The sequence below is a fragment of the Myotis brandtii genome, unplaced genomic scaffold (assembly GCF_000412655.1).
Source record: "Myotis brandtii unplaced genomic scaffold, ASM41265v1 scaffold314, whole genome shotgun sequence".
In the NCBI taxonomy this organism is placed as follows: domain Eukaryota; kingdom Metazoa; phylum Chordata; class Mammalia; order Chiroptera; family Vespertilionidae; genus Myotis; species Myotis brandtii.
Window position 1 is genome coordinate 17,978 of NW_005362033.1, and position 13,000 is coordinate 30,977.

At 58.6% G+C, this 13,000-nt stretch overlaps 1 protein-coding gene across 7 annotated transcripts in view; it reads right to left on the minus strand.

The window, feature by feature from the left end:
- Window positions 1-1,149: 1,149 nt before the first annotated feature.
- The window catches only part of MAP2K3 (mitogen-activated protein kinase kinase 3), a 41,907-nt gene continuing 30,056 nt past the window's right edge, over window positions 1,150-13,000 (minus strand). For 6 of the 7 annotated variants that reach the window (XM_014542816.1, XM_014542818.1, XM_014542817.1 and 3 more), the window contains 7 exons: window positions 12,695-12,811; window positions 11,193-11,244; window positions 9,532-9,659; window positions 9,035-9,112; window positions 5,487-5,626; window positions 4,007-4,052; window positions 1,150-3,321 (listed from right to left, as the gene is read on the minus strand). In XM_014542816.1, coding sequence (XP_014398302.1) covers window positions 3,238-3,321; window positions 4,007-4,052; window positions 5,487-5,626; window positions 9,035-9,112; window positions 9,532-9,659; window positions 11,193-11,244; window positions 12,695-12,811 — 645 coding nt within the window. In that variant the 3' untranslated portion in view covers window positions 1,150-3,237. The remainder of the gene's footprint in view (window positions 3,322-4,006; window positions 4,053-5,486; window positions 5,627-9,034; window positions 9,113-9,531; window positions 9,660-11,192; window positions 11,245-12,694; window positions 12,812-13,000) is intronic. The other variant, XM_014542819.1, reaches the window with a different exon arrangement.

The following is a 13,000-nucleotide window of genomic DNA, read 5'->3' on the forward strand; positions in this document are numbered from 1 at the left end:
CAGAGCAAGTGGAGTGTGGTGGGTGGGGTGGTCGCTGAGGCCCAGCTGGAGTGAGCGTTTTTGGGGGACCCTCAGACAGGTGCGGGGGGGGGGGGGGAGTAGCCACAGAGGGTCTGAGAGGGGAGAGGCTGAGCTGACTTAAGGAGGCTGCAAGGGCAGCTGCCCGCTCTGGCCCAGGCCTGCGGGGCGTTGTGACCGCGAGGCTCTCCCACCAGAGGTCCCAGTTCTCCGTTCTGTCAGTCCTGAGACCCCCAAGCTCAGGCCTGGGACAGGCAGCATCCAGCCCCTGCTGTCTGAGGTGGTGGAGAGCCCTGTGCCTGTGCCCTCAGCCTCAGGCGGGGAGGAGGCCCGCCATGGGTGCGAGCGCAGGGCGGGCGCCGGGACGCGTCATGGGCCGTATCACTGTCCCGGGCCTGCGGCCGGAGCAGGTGCTTTGTGAATGTCAGTCGATCTGCACACTGGCCTCCCGCCGTGGTGCCTGGACGTCCCCTGTGAGAGCGAGGGCTCCAGTCAACTGAGCCCGTTCCCAGCTCCTGACACTGGGCGGAGGGCCCTGCCCACTCCAGCGCCTTCTCCGGCTTCTCCGCAGCCAGTGCTCGGCCAGGAGCTACCTGGGAAACGGTAAAGTGCCCTTTAACCCTGTAGAGGGCGTTGCAAACTGGAAGTTACTTTGTAAATTGTTTTGTAAACAGCCTTGAGCTTTGCAAACCACGAAGTTGTTTGAAACGGTAAGGCTCTCTGTAAACACAGGAGAGGCTGTGCCGGGAGTGTCTGTGGGGAACCAGACCCCAGACCTGTCACCCTGCTTCAGCAGAGCTCCCAGCAGGGCCTGTGCACCGAGGCGGGGAAGGGGCAGCCAGGACCCAGGGCTGAGGTGCAAGGGCAAAGCCCCAGACTCTACCCCCTGGATCCCCACCAGGAACCTGGGAAGGTGGCGGTGGGAGGGGCGAGGGAGGTAAGAGTTGGCCATGGGGTGTTCGGAGGCCTGGTGGGCAGGGCTCAGGGGACACGGGGATCCCAGTCGGCGTCTGGTGTCTCCAGGTGGCTGCAGGAGCGACTGGGACGCGCCCTGGGGTTCGGTGGCCTGCCCTGGGCATGTGGGTGGGACGACACACACACAGGGTTTTAGACTCACTCACGCCTTCCTGCTTTGTTGTATGTTTTATTCATTAACAAAGGCTGAGCGAGCACAGTGGCAGTCAGATCTACTCGGACAAAGCCTGGCAGGCCTGGGGGAAGGGGTCCCAGGCCGGGGGTACAGTCTGTGCAAAGACCCCAAGGTGAGAACAGCCTTCATCATGGAGGGAGGCTGGGAGGGAGCAGCACAGACGTGCCTTCAAGTGTTCAGTGTGTGCCAGGGAAGGGTTAGTGGGCAGAAGGCTGTCCTGGACTGGAGGCTCTTTGGCACCAGGTTGTGCTGAGGACAGGTGGGGGCCTGAGGACAGGGGCGCTGAGGTAGAGGAGAGAGGACCCCAGAGAAGATGCCCTGAGTTCCCCTGGAGGACTAGGGAGGTGCATTCTCAACCCTGAGATGTGGGTGGGCTGACCCTCCTGGCTGATGACTTGGGCGGGAGGGGGGGGGGGTAGATGTGACCCCTTCCCGCCCAACAAGCCAGACCTGGGGCTGCAGCTGGAGTCTGAGCCCCTTTGCTAAACTGGGAGGAGCCCTTGGGTCCTGCCTTGTCCCCACGAAGGGTGTGGACCGAGAGAAAGCAGCTAAGGCGGACACGAGCGCTACAGGGACCAACCTGCTCCTGCCCGACTGCCTGAGCCGCACAGCAGCCGAAGGGCGAGCTGTGCTCACGTGAGCAGTCACTCCTGCTGCTGACGGTGGTGATGGCAGTTCCCGCCCAGCCCAGACCCGAGGACCACAGGTCAGACTGGACCTTGGCAACGAGGCCTCCCTCGAGCTCCCCTCCCAGGGTACACGGCCTGGTTCCAAGCTGCTTCTCACCATTACCAGCTGGGTGCTTGGGGCGCGTCACTTCAGCTCTCTGGGCCTGTTTTTCAGAAACTGGGACAACATCGTAGCCCAAGACAACATCCCACCTCCGTGAGCGGACAGCATCCAGGGGAGGGCATCGGCAGAGCGCTCTCCCACGACCAGGGGTCAGGCCCACCAGCGGTCAGGCCTGTGTCTGCTGCTCCGCCCAGCACCCAGCACAGGACCGGCCTCTCAGCACCGCCCCGGGGCCCTGGTGCAACCCCCTCCCCCGACCACACAGCCCAGCCCCACCCCAGGGCAGGGGTCCTTCCAGTGGCCACAGGCACTCCCGAGGCGTGGGCTCATCACGGTGACAGTCTCACGCCGCCTTCGGATCCACTTTTTTTTTTTTATTAAAACAGCAAACAGGTAACTGCCCCCACCCATCAGGGACAGAACCCAGGACAGGTAGTCCTTTCTTAAAAAAAAAAAAGCATATATGTATATGTGTGTATATACACACCCACACACACACACACATATTATGAAAAGCTAATCTATAGCCTGCCAGGCCAGCCCCGAGGAGTGTCTCTGAGCAGAGACTGGAGGCCAACCTCCTAGAGCCACCCGAGCAGAGGTGAGTCTTGGCTGCTGGCCCCCGGGGGTGGCAGAAAACGTATGTGGCTCCACACCATGCAAAACAAACAACAACAACAGCAATAAAAACCCAGCCAAACCCACAAAGCAAAAGGGAAAAAGAGGATAAATTAAAAAAAAAAAAAAAAAGTGAAACGACGCCCCTAGTAGATGTGACAGGAGGGGCTGGGCCACAGGGTCCCGGGAGGCCTGCGTGCAGCGCCCGGCGAGGGCTCCAGCAGCTGGGTCTCCCTCAGGGGGCTCGAGGTCCACATGGCTCACCCGTCCGCACCCCACACCACCCAGCACAGAGTCCTGAGCCAAAGTGTGCAAAGTCCATTCAGTCAAGAAGTAGAAAAATATACAACTTGAAGGCATCCGGGCGGGGCCAGGCAGTGCACAGGTGCCGGCTGCCTTCTCTGTGAGGGGCGGCAACATCTGGGGGTATCCAGGTCCCCACAAGTCCAGGGTCTTGGGGGCTGAAGACTTGGGGTCCTTGAAGCAGCAGGACAGAGGCACTGGTAGGCCCATGAGGGCCGCAGGGAGCCCTGACAGTCTGGTTCTTTGGCACTTGGGACCAGCCCCTCGAGTCCTCCCAGGATGCCCACGGCCAGTGGCAGTAGCTTATGGGTGTGGGCAAGCATCGCCCCGCAGAGGGCTCTGGGTTGGGGGCCCCTCTACGAGTCCTCTCCCAGGATCTTCTTCACAAAAGCAGCGATGTCTGTCTTCTTGGTTTTGTGTAAGGTGAAGAAAGGGTGCTCCTGGGGGAGGCAGGACAAGGCATGAGGAGAGGTGCTCCCGCCCCCCCCCCCCCCCCCCCCCCCCGCCACTCCTGCCATAGCCCCCGGTCCCCGGTCTGCCAGCAGCCCTGCTCCTGCCGCCGTTCCCACGCACGGAGTGATTGAGGCCGGTGCCAGCAGCGGGTGCGAGCGGGGCCAGCGCTGTCAGTGGGTGCGAGCAGTGGCTGCTGCCCCGATCACCCCTCAGGAGCAGGGGGAGGTAGAGAAGCCCTCAGGTGCGAGCAGGGCTCCCCCCCCCCCCAGCCCAGGCCTGGTGTGCTCCCTGCGGGCAGACTCCCACGCATCCTCCTAGGACTTGCCCCAGAAAGCCCTCTCGGTTAGGACAGCAGTCACTGCCTCCTGGGCCCCCCACTAGCCATCAACGGGGAATGCCCGCTCCATCGTAGGTAAGTCCTTATTCATCCTTCCAGGCCCAGTTCAAATGTCACCTCCTCTAAGAAGCCTTCCCTGATGCCTTCAGATAAAACAGCCCACCTGCCTCCCCACCCGGCCCCTGTGGCCCTGCCTGTGTGCCCTCCACAGGGCTCAGCGTGGGCTACCTGAATGAATGACTGCAGGGCCAGCCCGAGGAGCTGCTCACCTGTGCTTGGGGACGCAGCCCCCCTCCCTCCCTAGAGAGCCACCCAGCGCTGCCCCCACCACTCACCATCAGCTCCAGGTAGCTCATGCGCTCCGCAGGGTTCTTCCTCAAACTAGGAGAGAGCAGGGCAGGCTGGAGTCAGGCTGGCCTGGAGGAGGGGGTCCAGCCCCCCAGGCCAGCCAAGTCCCTGAGCCTGGGCAGCGAGGGGACACATGCTCCGGGCTCAGGGAAGAAGGAGCGGCGGACTGTTCCGGGAGCTCCTGCGGATGGAGGGGACCCACAGGTGCAGACTCAGACTCAGGCCAAGTTCCCTGCCTCTGGGGTTTAGCTTTCTTGTCTCTCTAGCGATCTAGGGAATTTCCAGTGAACCTCCTATTGAAATGACACCAAAATGCTGCCATTAGCACTCATATCCTTGGTGTCCTTCGTCAGGAGGGAAATTCCTTATCACAGGTCCCAGGAGAGGGAGCCCTGAGTGCAAGGAGTCAGGAGGATGGTGGCTGTTTGTAGAGCCTTTGTCTTCAGTCTTATTTTCTAACAAGAGAAGTAAAGGCTGTGAGTTTCCCTCTGAGTGTCTCTTTACTCATAACACACAGAGACTAACATGTCATTTTCTTACTCTTTCACTTCTGAACAGCTTGTAACTTCATTTTTCAAACGTTTTCATAAGCCAAGAGTAAGCCAGAATTCACTTGAATCTCCACGCAGCTCTCCCGTAGTTGGGACGCGTTCTACCTCCTTGTGGGCAGACCACGGCCGCGGCCTGCCTGTGCCTCTCCCGTCTCCGTTCCTCAAGCACTATTTCATAAGGCTCCTGTGGGCACCCTTAGCTTGTGGAGTTCCAGACACCAATAACGTGCCTTTCTTCATGCTACTCCAGTCTGAAAAGCTCTGCTTTCTCTCGGCCTCCCTTGATTTGTCCGTGTCGGGAGGACTGTATTGAAACCCCCGAGGACCAATGGCAGACTTCCCGGGTGCACAGCGCTGCCTCTGGGTTTGGATGTGATGTTGCTGGGGGCTATGTGCTGAGGGAGAAGGTGCCAGGCGGGCGGCCGCTGTCCGGCCAGGGCGCTGCACTCACCACTGGGCAGTGAAGTCCACAAACTCCGGAGAGAAGCGGTCAGCCGGGAGCTGAGGGGACGGCTCCTCCACCACCTGCTTCAGCTGCTGGAAGGGGGTCCCCCAGGACTCGTAGGGGAACCGCAGGATGGCCATCTCGATCTGCAGGGAGGACGGGGGTGCTGTCACTCTGCATCAGCAGCAGGGCAGGTGGCCAGGGCCTCGAGGCCAGTCAGGGCTGACCCATGACACCGGGCCAAAGGTTAAAGCCAGGTGGAGCTACTCCAGTCTGAAAAGCTGCTTTCTCTCGGCCTCCCTTGATTTGTCCGTGTCGGGAGGACTGTATTGAAACCCCCGAGGACCAATGGCAGACTTCCCGGGTGCACAGCGCTGCCTCTGGGTTTGGATGTGATGTTGCTGGGGGCTATGTGCTGAGGGAGAAGGTGCCAGGCGGGCGGCCGCTGTCCGGCCAGGGCGCTGCACTCACCACTGGGCAGTGAAGTCCACAAACTCCGGAGAGAAGCGGTCAGCCGGGAGCTGAGGGGACGGCTCCTCCACCACCTGCTTCAGCTGCTGGAAGGGGGTCCCCCAGGACTCGTAGGGGAACCGCAGGATGGCCATCTCGATCTGCAGGGAGGACGGGGGTGCTGTCACTCTGCATCAGCAGCAGGGCAGGTGGCCAGGGCCTCGAGGCCAGTCAGGGCTGACCCATGACACCGGGCCAAAGGTTAAAGCCAGGTGGACCCAGCCGCTGCGGCTCCAACCACCCAGCAGCAATGACGGCTCGTGGAGGAGGGCCTGCTGAGCGTGACGAGCTGACCATCCTCAGATATTCAAACAACCTGAATTCAGACGATTTCACATAAAAACCCAGGTTCCAGCTAATCTAGAAAAACCCACAGAGCTGCAGCCAAGTCACCTGTCCCTGAGGCAGCAGCAGGCACAGGATGCGGACCGGCAGCAGCTCGCTGGTCACAGGTCACTGCCCCCCAAACATCTCCCTCACGGCTCCCTAATGTCCCTCTAACACCTCTGCCGGATCTGAGCAGCTGCTGCTACAGAGGCGGCAGGTGGAAGCGAAAGACACTCTTACCCATCTCCCCAAGGCCCTAGAGGAGATGTCAGACCCCGAGGCCCACACTCAATCGCTCCTTCCCAGCAACACCTGCTCCAGGCCCGTCAGGTGTGGAGTCTGCAGCCCCTCCTCCTCCATCGCCCCCACGACCCACCCCACGCCCTGCAAGACCCATTCCCAGCCTCCTCCTCCATCGCCCCCACACACCCCTCCCCCCCTGCAAGGCCCATTCCCAGCCTCCTCCTCCATCGCCCCCACACACCCCTCCCCCCCTGCAAGGCCCATTCCCAGCCTCCTCCTCCAGAAACCTTCTCCTCTCCCCATCGTGGGTTCTCCCTGACCCCCTGGATGTATGGCCGCCATAGGTCTGTCCATCCTGCTGGGCGTGGACCTAGGCTCCCTGCACATGGCTTTGGGGCCCGCTCTGCACCCAGGCCAGCCCCTCGCTCACACCTCGCTGCCTTGGCAGGAAGTCACTGTAGAACACACTGGCCAGCTTATGACCAACTCTGAGCTCAATTTTCACGGCCGAAGTGAAAACACCAAATCAGGTCCACACAGGCCCCGCCTGAAACTGCACAGTCGTCCCAACGGCAGGCGTGATGCACAGCAGAGGCCGCAACTCAAACACACGCTCATGCTGGCAGCCGGCACCCAACAGCTCGCCACCTGCTGTGCTAAGAAAGAGCCTTCCCATGAGGCTGACGGCCCCTTTCCAGCCGAGACACACACACCCTGAGACGAGGCTATGCACAGCGCAATGGGCGTGGGTGTGGTTCTGTGTGTGTGTGTGTGTGTGTGTGTGTGTGAGTGTGTATGTGTGTGTGTATGAGTGCGTGTGTATGAGTGTGTATATGTGTGTGTGAGTGTGAGTGTGTGTGTGTGAGTGTGTGTGTGAGAGAGTATGTGTGCATGTGTGAGTGTGTGTGTGTATGTGAGTATGAGTGTATGTGTGTGTGTGAGAGTATGTGTGTATGTGTGAGTGTGTGTGTATGTGTATGTGTGTGTATGTGAGTATGAGTGTATGTGTGTGTGTGAGAGTATGTGTGTATGTGTGAGTGTGTGTGTATGTGTATGTGTGTGTATGTGAGTATGAGTGTATGTGTGTGTGTGAGAGTATGTGTGTATGTGTGAGTGTGTGTGTATGTGTATGTCCTCACCAACCTGGGAAAATTCCTTCTTACCTTTCAAGACTGAACTCAAATGTCGATTTATCTTTGAAGTCTTTCCTGACCTCTTCACACTGAAGTTGAACATTCTGCACCTTGGCATCCACTGTCAATATAAAGATTGAGATAGCAATGCCGGTCTCTTAAGAACAGTTGTGCCCCTACAATGTGCTAGGCACTGTTCATGTGTGTATGAGTGTATGTGTGTGAGTGTGAGTATGAGTGTGTGTGTGTGTGTGTGAGTGAGAGTGTGTGTGTGTGTGTGTGAGTGAGAGTGTGTGTGTGTGTGTGTGAGTGAGAGTGTGTGTGTGTGTGTGTGAGTGAGAGTGTGTGTGTGTGTGTGTGAGTGAGAGTGTGTGTGTGTGTGTGTGAGTGAGAGTGTGTGTGTGTGTGTGTGAGTGAGAGTGTGTGTGTGTGTGTGTGAGTGAGAGTGTGTGTGTGTGTGTGTGAGTGTATGAGTGTGTGTGTGAGTGTGTGTGAGTGTGAGTGTGTGTGTATGTGTGTGTGTGTGTATGTGAGTATGAGTATATGTGTGTGTGTGAGAGTATGTGTGTATGTGTGTGTGTGTATGTGTATGTGTGTGTATGTGAGTATGAGTGTGTGTGTGTGTGTGTGAGTGTGTGTGTGAGAGTGTGTGTGAGTGAGTGTGTGTATGAGTGTATGTGTGTGAGTATGAGTGTGTATGTGTGTGTGTGAGTATATGAGTGTGTGTGTATGTGTGTGAGTGTGTGAGTATGAGTGTGTGTGTGTGTGTGTGAGTGTGTGTGTGAGAGTGTGTGTGAGTGAGTGTGTGTATGAGTGTATGTGTGTGAGTATGATGTGTGTGAGTGTGAGTGTGTGTGTGTGAGTGTGAGTGTGTGTGTGTGTGTGTCTGTGTGTGTTCACAGGACAAACTCAGGCCGTGCTCCTAAAATGTCTACTGAGTCCAATAAGCAGCAGCGAGGCCCTGCATGGGCTGCCAGAGAAGGGCCCAGAGGCCACCCAGAGCTGATCATCAGAAACACGGAAACACGTCCAACCCTGGCCGGCCCTCCCTTCCTGGTCCTCCTCTCTAAGGAGCTCAACAAACTGGAAAACAAACAAAGCAAAGCCTTGAGCACAGAGGAGCAGTGAGCACTGCAGGACCAGTGTCCACCTCTGGCCTGTGGGTGCTCCTCTCCACCTCAAACAGGAAACCGTTTACCTGGTGGCGTGGCTCAGGGCTTGAGCATCGACCTATGAACCAGGAGGTCATGGTTCGATTCCCGGTCAGGGCACATGCCTGGGTTGTGGGCTCGATCTCCAGGGTAGGGGTGTGCAGGAGGCAGCCAATCAATGATTCTCTCTCATCATGGGTGTTTCTCTCTCCCCCTCTTCCTTCCTCTCTGAAATCAATAAAAATATTTTTTTGAAGAGTTTAACTGTAGCATTAAGGAACATTGAAGGTATCACCAGTTCCTCCATTTTGTCTGACAAAATGACTGATTCTCAGTCACTGTGAACAGACACAGGTTATAAAATTACAATCATACAGTGATGAGGAGGGTTATGGCAACTGCAGCACCAGTAAAATCTAAGACCTCCAATGACCCTGACACTTCTCTAGCCTCCCCAACCCTGGCCCCAGGCTCACCCCCAGGGAGGGGTCAACGTCACCGAGGGCACTCCCTTCATTATACCGTCATTTGGGGCACGTTTCAGAGTGAAGCCAACACTTTCTCCGGGGCCTGAACTATTTGACGACCCCCGAAATGCTCCCCGACCGTGTGCCCCTGCCTGGCCCCCGCCAGCCCGCAGGCCCAGCCCGGGTACCATGGTGATGCCGAGGCTCCAGACATCGGACTTCACGTTGTAGCCCTTCTGGTTCAGCTCCGGGTTGATCCTCTCGGGCTGTGAGAAGGACCAGGGAGGCATCAACACCCCTCCATGGGGAGGGGCCCGCACAGGGGTGCCTGAGCCCCTGGCCCCAAACTGAGGGGTCAGTGCTCATCCAACCCCGCCTCCCGGGGACAGATGAGGAAATTGAGGCCAGGGAGGGTCAGGGTCATATGGTGGAAGCCTAACCCTTGCCTCAAAGGTGCCCCGATGGGGACTGAGAAGAGCACCTTCAGGACACTGGCGGGGGGGCCTGCACAGACCCCCTGAGCTACCTCCACGTGGGGGTCCATAAAATCTGTCCTCCAAATGGGTGCTCCAAGGCAGGACTGCTAACCAGAGGGACAGGCCCTGGGCAGGCTAGGTGGTGGCGCCACCTCTGAGGGGCAGAGGACCCTCCATGTGGTCCAGGAGTGGGGGTTAGGGCTACTCACGGCCATGTAGGGCTTGCAGCCGGCATCCATCGTCTTGGCCACAGAATCCACCAAGTAGCCGCTGATCCCGAAGTCACACATCTTCACGTGGCCCTCCTTGTTGATGAGGACGTTCGAAGGCTTTACATCTGCGGGAACAAAAGAGCTGCTCAGCCTAGGGGCCCCCCACACCCCAGCCGCTTGGGCAGACACTGCAGGGCCAGGGAGCGTGTGAGGGACCGAGGCTCCAGGAGGCTCTGCCCGAGCCCCAGGCCACAGCTGGGGACGACCAGTGAGGATGCACTCCAGCCACTGGCCCCGAGTGACAGGAAGCCAGGGCTTCGCTGCCGTCCCCGACGGCGTCCAGTGCCGTCCTCAGCCTGTGGACGGGAGGCTCCTCCTGTCTATGCAGCCGCACCCTTCCCAGCTCAGCCTCTAGCTCTGATGTCTTCTCAGGCTGGGGTGCGGGAGTCACCACTGAGGGTGAGACCCGGAAGCCACCCAAGTGTCCACACCCAAGAGCCAGCAGGTTCACAGGAGGCTCAGGGCAGCAGCTAACACAACAGGGGCGGGTCTGCAGGCGAACACAGAGCACCCTCCCCCCCGCCCCGCCAGTCCGGAGCAGGCTGCACAGTGGGCAATCTCAGCAAATGCACCCCCTGCTCCCCATGAGCTGCCTCCAGGACCTGGGTGGAATAGAAACGCCCAGAGAAAGGTCTGGAAGGTTCCATGCTGACCTGTCAGCAGGGCTGAGCTGCAGTGGGGAAGGCCACAGAGGGGCCAAAGGGCTTAGTCTAGTTAACTCTGTAAGAAGCAGCACATCCTGGTAAGAGAACCACCAAGAATAATGAGCAGGAAGGAACTACAGCCTACACAGCCTGGGGAGCTCAGAAACATGAGGCCAAGGGAAGGAGGCTGGACAGAGGCACGGCGTGGAGGCAATGGACATGAAGTTCAAGAACAAGACAAACCAATGTTGGGGGGTGGGGTCAGACGAGGAGCATTGGGGGATGTGGGGTGAAGGGGACCAGCCAGAAAGGGCCAAGGGAACTTTCCAGGATGGAGGGGAGGGGGAGCATCCTGGATCTTCCCAGAGTGGGGGTTACATGGTGTAAACTCTGAGCCAGTGGTTCTCAACCTTCCTAATGCCGCGACCCTTCAATACAGTTCCTCATGTTGTGGTGACCCCCAACCATAAAGTTATCTTCGTTGCTACTTCATAATTGTCATGTTGCTACTGTTATGAATCGTCATGTAAATATCTGATATGCAGGATCTATTTTCAGGGGTTGCAACCCACAGGTTGAGAACCACTGCCAGACTCATGGAAGAGTAGCTACAGAGCAATATGCAAACAATAGGTCCAGACAAAGCCAGTCAGCTGCTGGCAGCCCGCCTAGTCCTGGCTCGGAGCTCAGCAAACCTGGGGGGTGGGGCGAGGTGGATCACCCAAGTGGCTGGGACTGGCTCTGGGTGGAGACAGAGGAAAATGGCCGGAGACGTGCAGCAGCCTAGCCGGGGAGAGCCTCAGCCATGAATCCAGCACACACATCCCTGCGTATCCCTCCCTGAGCTCAGCAGGCTCCTCTTGGAAAGGGAGAGGCCCCCCACCTCGCAGGACGGGCTGAGACCATGCATGGGGGTGGCCTGGGGCCTCCCTGGCGGCCGCGGCGGGCACTGACCTCTGTGAATGACGGACAGCTTGCTGTGCAGGTGCTCCAGGGCCCTCACTACCTGTGCGCAGGACAGAGAACAGAGTGATGCCAGGACAGCGCAGTAACCCCGCCCACCCGTGCCCACCCGTCTCCCTTACTCACACACCCAGCCCCCATCAACCCAGGCTCCTGCCCACATCCGACCTTTGCCCTAGACACCTGGCCTCCTGCTTTTCTCCCACCAGCCAAGTGGGCAGGGTCTTGGGCCCACACGTTTACCAGGAAATGATGTACTGGAAACCACTGCAGAAATCTGGGCCCATGACCCCCAAGGGGCCATGGCCACTCCCTGCCAGGCTCTTGGGTGAAACCCAGCCTTGGCAGCCTCCCGGCTTCTCCCCCCCCCCCCCCCCCCCCCCCCCCCCCACAGAGCTCTTCCCCTCAGCGCCCGGCTGGGTATGTTCAGTCCCAGACGCAGCCAGAAGCAAACGGCACAGCCAGACCCATTTCCTTGTCTGCTCTGCTGCCTGGACGCTGGAGCCCAGTGCTGCTACCTCCTCGAGCAATGCTCACCCTCAAAAGCTGGGGGCTGGGGAAGAGGTGAGGGATGAAGCAAGAAAAGAAAAGACTCAGAGACAGAGACAACATGTGGTGACTGCCAGAGGGAGTGGGGTGGGGGTAGAAAAGGGTGAAGGGGGAATAAATGGTGATGAAGGAGACTTGACTTGGGGTGGTGAACACACAACACAATGTACAGAAGATGGGCTGCAGAACTGTATACCTGAAACCTATATAACTTTATTAACTAACGTCACCCTAATAAACTCAATACAAATGAACAAGTAAGTAAATAGATAAATGGGGGGGAGGGCAAACTTCTGGATGCGACCCTTTCTCCCCCTTTCTCCCTGCTTAGTGCACCTCCCTGAGCTGCCTCGGGCCTGTCAGCTGAGGAAGCTGTGAACACTAAGTCCATTTAAAATGCCCCAGGAGCCCTAACCGGTTTGGCTCAGTGGATAGAGCGTCGGGCTGCAGACTGAAAGGTCCCAGGTTCGATTCCGGTCAAGGGCATGTACCTTGGTTGCGGCCCATCCCCAGTAGGGGGTGTGCAGGAGGCAGCTGATGGATGATGTTTCTCCATGGATGTTTCTAACTAACTATCCCTCTCCCTTCCTCTCTGTAAAAAATCAATAAAATGTATTTTTTTAAAAAAAATAAAAATAAAATAAAATGCCCCAGGAGCCTGGGCGTTGCACACAGGGTCTAGAGGCCCTGGAGCTGCCAGATCTGTGTGTCTCTGGGAGCCCAAGGCTGCAGGGTTTCCTCAGCAAAGGCTCTGGCCCAGAGTGGAGGCGCTGGGCCCCTGGGGGCAGGTGCCCAGGTTCAGGGCCACACTGGGGCTCAGCTCAGCCCAAGACACCACCATCAGACTGGGCTTCGTGCCTGCTGGGCCAGGCCAGGGCCTCTGGCTATGGACCTGGAACTCCCAGCCCGCCCCCCGCCCTTGCCCCAGCCCTGAGGCCACTTACAGACACAGCAATCTCCCCCAGAATGTCCTCGGGGATCGTCATGCCTTTCTCAAGCACCTTCCGGTAGAACTTGTCCAGAGACGTGTCCATGAGCTCCATGCAGATCCACACGTCTCCCTGGGGCGGGAGGTGGGCGTCCAGAGGTCAGCTCAGGCCCGGGGCTGCCCTGAGCCAGGCCTCTGGCTGATACACCTGCCTCTCCCCCAGCTCCTCCCATCCTGCCTCCCAAAGCCTCCTGACCTGCCCACTTCTCCGCCTTCCTGGCTGGCACAACAGCCTCCCCCCCTACTCCGCCCCCCCCCCCCC